At 39.4% G+C, this 5,000-nt stretch overlaps 1 protein-coding gene across 1 annotated transcript in view; it reads left to right on the top strand.

Moving 5' to 3' along the window:
• Positions 1-5,000, top strand: part of chka (choline kinase alpha) — a 16,831-nt gene that overhangs the window by 9,178 nt on the left and 2,653 nt on the right. The window contains exons 6-11 of the mRNA XM_083666703.1: positions 38-142; positions 1,201-1,259; positions 2,985-3,072; positions 3,276-3,384; positions 3,768-3,874; positions 4,264-4,345. Of these exons, the coding sequence (XP_083522829.1) occupies positions 38-142; positions 1,201-1,259; positions 2,985-3,072; positions 3,276-3,384; positions 3,768-3,874; positions 4,264-4,345 (550 nt within the window). The remainder of the gene's footprint in view (positions 1-37; positions 143-1,200; positions 1,260-2,984; positions 3,073-3,275; positions 3,385-3,767; positions 3,875-4,263; positions 4,346-5,000) is intronic.

Raw genomic sequence — 5,000 nt, 5'->3', positions numbered from 1 at the left:
TGTGTGTGTGTGTGTGTGTGTGTGTGTGTGTGTGCAGGTACCTGAAGCAGGTCCTGAGAATCACCTTCACCAGAGAGTCTCAGACACGCAGATTCACCCGCCTGCTGGACCACAACCTGCCTCAGGAGATGGACCGCCTCAGGTACATAACACTACCACTATACTATATATAACACTACCACTATACTATATATAACAGTACAACACCACCACAACCTGCCTCAGCAGATGGACCGCCTCAGGTACATAACAACACTATACTATATATACTATATAACATAACACTAACACAACACTACAACACCACAACACCACCACAACACTACAACACCACAACACTACAACACCACAACACTACCACAACACTACAACACCACAACACCACCACAACACTACCACAACACTACACCACAACACCACAACACTACAACACCACAACACCACCACAACACTACCACAATACTACCACAACATTACCACAACACCACAACACTACAACACCACAACACTACCACAACACAACAACACTACAACACCACAACACCACCACAACACCACCACCACAACACCACAACACCACCACAACACCACCACAACACTACCACAACACTACCACAACACTACCACAACACCACAACACCACCATAACACCACCACAACACCACAACACTACCACAACACTACCACAACACTACGACACTACCACAACAGCACCACAACACTACAACACTACCACAACACTACCACAACACTACCACAACACCACAACACCACAACACCACCACAACACTACCACAACACTACCACAACACAACACCACCACAACACTACCACAACACAACAACACTACAACACCACAACACCACCACAACACCACCACCACAACACCACAACACCACCACAACAGAACAACACCACAACACTACCACAACACCACCACAACACTACCACAACATCACCACAACACCACAACACTACCACAACACTACCACAACATGTCTAGGTGTGTGTACGTGTGTGTAGATGTATGTAGGAGTGTGTAGGTGTGTAGGTGTGTGTAGGTGTGTAGGTGTGTTGTTACTCAGGTGGTTTTGTAACAGGTCGAACCAGAGATGGTAACCATGGTAACTCTCCAGACAGAGATGAATCATGTTGAATAATGACGTCTGTCTGTGTAGTGACTACTTCCTGTCTGTGCAGGGCTCTGCTGGAGGCCACGCCCTCTCCTGTCGTCTTCTGTCACAATGACTGTCAAGAGGGTGAGTCTAGAACGATACAACTATATATATATATATATAAAACTCTATAACTATATATATATATATATAAAACTCTATAACTATATATATATATAAAACTCTATAACTATATATATATATAAAACTCTATAACTATATATATATATATATATATAAAACTCTATAACTATATATATATATAAAACTCTATAACTATATATATATATATAAAACTCTATAACTATATATATATATATATTATAGTGGATTCTTTTATAAAAATAATAACAAAATAACAAAAATACTCCTTTCAAACAGTCACTGTCCAGGCTGGAGCAAACGCAGAGACCCAGAGTTAGAATTCAAACCAAAATGGCATTTATTATTATTATTATTTATTATTAGGCATTAACGTTCAACAAAAATATTCTCCGGGGCTCTTCAATGTGATAAACAAAATATATTGATCCTGAATTGTTTCTTTCAGTTTGTGACAATAACTTTCGATAGTTTGCGGTAGTTTGTGGTGATAATTCATGATTGTTTGTGGTCATAAAGCTGTTCTGCTTCCCCGCCTGACGAGGATTCTCTTAAAAACAGGAGCTGCGGCTTTCCACCAATTAAATAGACACTTCCCATAGCAGACCCAGAATCACCCTCCTGACTATACTCATATTCAGATTCATACTTCCACAAACGACAGCAAATCATAATTCATATTTCCTTTTTTCTTTATACATTTTCTTGTTTCAGGTCAAATCAATTTAAAGTTAATTGTGGCTCCAACTATAACTGTCTCTATACTATATAACTATATAACTGTATAACAATAACTGTCTCTCTACTATATAACTATAACTGCCTCTCTACTATATAACTATATAACTGTCTCTTTACTATATAACTATATAACTATAACTGTCTCTTTACTATATAACTATATAACTATAACTGTCTCTTTACTATATAACTCTATAACAATAACTGTCTCTCTACTATATAACTACAGTGGAACCTCGAGATACGAATTTAATCCGTTCCGAGACTTCCTTCGTAAGTCAAAACATTCGTATATCAAATTTAAAAAAAAAAGGGTTCGTGTGCAGGCGGCTGCCAGTTCTCGCGAAAAAAAAGGATTCGTCACTCAAATTTTCATTCGTATCTCAGAGCACAAATTCTACGAAATTTCAATTCGTAACTCAAAACATTCGTATATTGGGGCATTCGTATCTCGAGGTTCCACTGTATATAACTATATAACTATAACTGTCTCTTTAGTATATAACTATAACTGGCTTTCTACTATATAACTATATAACTATAACTGTCTCTTTACTATATAACTATAACTGTCTCTCTACTATATAACTATATAACTATATAACTATAACTGTCTCTACTATATAACTATATAACTATATAACTATAACTGTCTCTCTACAATATAACTATAATATAACTATATAACAATAACTGTCTCTCTACTATATAACTATATAACTATAACTATCTCTCTACTATATAATTATATAACTATAACTATATAACTATAACTATGTGTGTCTATGATCATGATGGTCATGTAATAATGTGTTCATGTGGCCATGTGATGATGATAATGTGATCATGTGATCATGTGTTCATGTTGCCAGGGAACATGTGATAATGTGATCATGTGATAATGTGTTCATGTTGCTAGGGAACATGTGATAATGTGATCATGTGATAATGTGTTCATGTTGCTAGGGAACATCCTGCTCCTGAGCGGTGGCCAGGACTCTGACAGACAGAAGCTGATGCTGATCGACTTTGAGTACAGCAGCTACAACTACAGGTATACTTCCCTAGTGTCAGAGTGCCACACACACACACACACACACACACACACACACACACATTGTGTTGTTATTTGGTGAGTTATGTGTTATAATGTGTTCCAGGGGTTAGTATGTTCGAGTATATGTATGTTATAATAATAATAATAATAATAATAATAATAATAATAATAATAGTGATGTGTTGCTGCTGTGTGTTCAGGGGGTTTGACCTGGGGAACCATTTCTGTGAGTGGATGTATGACTACTCCCACAGCCAGTTCCCCTTCTTCAGAGTCTCCTCAGAGAGCTATCCTACTAAAGCTCAGCAGGTACCGCCCAGCTGACAACACACAACACCACAGCTTTACCACGGCTTTACTGTTCCACCTGACAACACCACAGCTTTACCACGGCTTTACTGTTCCACCTGACAACACCACAGCTTTACCACAGCTTTACTGTTCCACCTGACAACACCACAACTGTACTGTTCCACCTGACAACACCACAACTTTACCACAGCTTTACTGTTCCACCTGACAACACCACAACTTTACCACAGCTTTACTGTTCCACCTCACAACACCACAACTTTACCACAGCTTTACTGTTCCACCTGGCAACACCACAACTGTACTGTTCCACCGTACCTGCTGTAGTCACCATGGTGACAGATCAGGCCAGCCAATCACCTTGTGGTTTGTCTCCTCAGCTGCATTTCATTGGCCACTACCTGTCAGAGGTGGATGGGGGGTTTGACAACCTGGGCTCTGACGACCAGACCAGACTGAAGGAGCAGCTGTACCTGGAGGTTAGCAGGTGAGCGTTACCATGGTTACTGTACCTGTACGTACAGGAGTGGAACAACAGCCTTGACCTGAACGATAATCCAAACCTGCCATTAATTAACGGCTGAATGGAGCAACACACACACACACACACACACACACACACACACACACACACACACACACACACACACACACAGAGATACGCACAGACACACACACACACACACACACACACACACACACACACAGACATACACACACACACACACACACACACACACACACACACACGTGTGATGATGATGGTGATGATGATGATGATGATGGTGGTGATGGTGATGATGATGATGGTGATGGTGATGATGATGGTGATGATGATGGTGAAGATGATGGTGATGATGATGATGTCATCCCCAGGTTTGCGCTGGCTTCCCACTTCTTCTGGGGCCTCTGGTCCATTGTCCAGGCCCGGCTGTCCACCATCCAGTTTGGATACTTGGTGGGTTGGTGTTATCTGGTTGTCATGGAGATAGAGACCGTGTCAGTCTGATATGTAACCGTCTCATGACCTGTAGTTACAGACGTACTACATATGCTTATATACACCATACAGTTATATACACCATATAGTTACAGTTATATACATCATACAGTTACAGTTATATACATCAAACAGTTATATACATCATACAGTTACAGTTATATACATCATACAGTTACAGTTATATACACCATACAGTTATATCTCTTCAGGCTACGTCTTAACTGTCCCTCCTGAAGACCTCACTCACCTTCATCCCCACTACTAAAAAAAATATAAATCTTTCTTTCTTCTAGCATTGTGGCTGCCTATGGCCCCTGGTCCAAGCATAGATGTTTTTTTTTTATGATGACTGATGGATAGATGATTCACTTACTTAGTCAAATGTATTTGTCGTAAGTCTCTTTGGATAAAGGCGTCTGCTAAACGTCATAAATGTAAATGTAAAAATATACATCATACAGTTCTAGTTAGTTATGCACTGCACCCCCTCCATATGTATCGGAAAGAGGAAGCATTGTGTCTTTTTTTAGCTCTATACTCCAACAGTTTGGATTTTAAATCAAACAATTACTACTATAAAGTATTTTTTCAGATTGGTTTCACCATTAAG

Source organism: Argentina silus (assembly GCF_951799395.1).
Source record: "Argentina silus genome assembly, chromosome: 3".
In the NCBI taxonomy this organism is placed as follows: Eukaryota; Metazoa; Chordata; class Actinopteri; order Argentiniformes; family Argentinidae; genus Argentina; species Argentina silus.
Note: the sequence above shows the minus strand (reverse complement) of the source record. Positions and strands in the feature narration are given on the sequence as shown.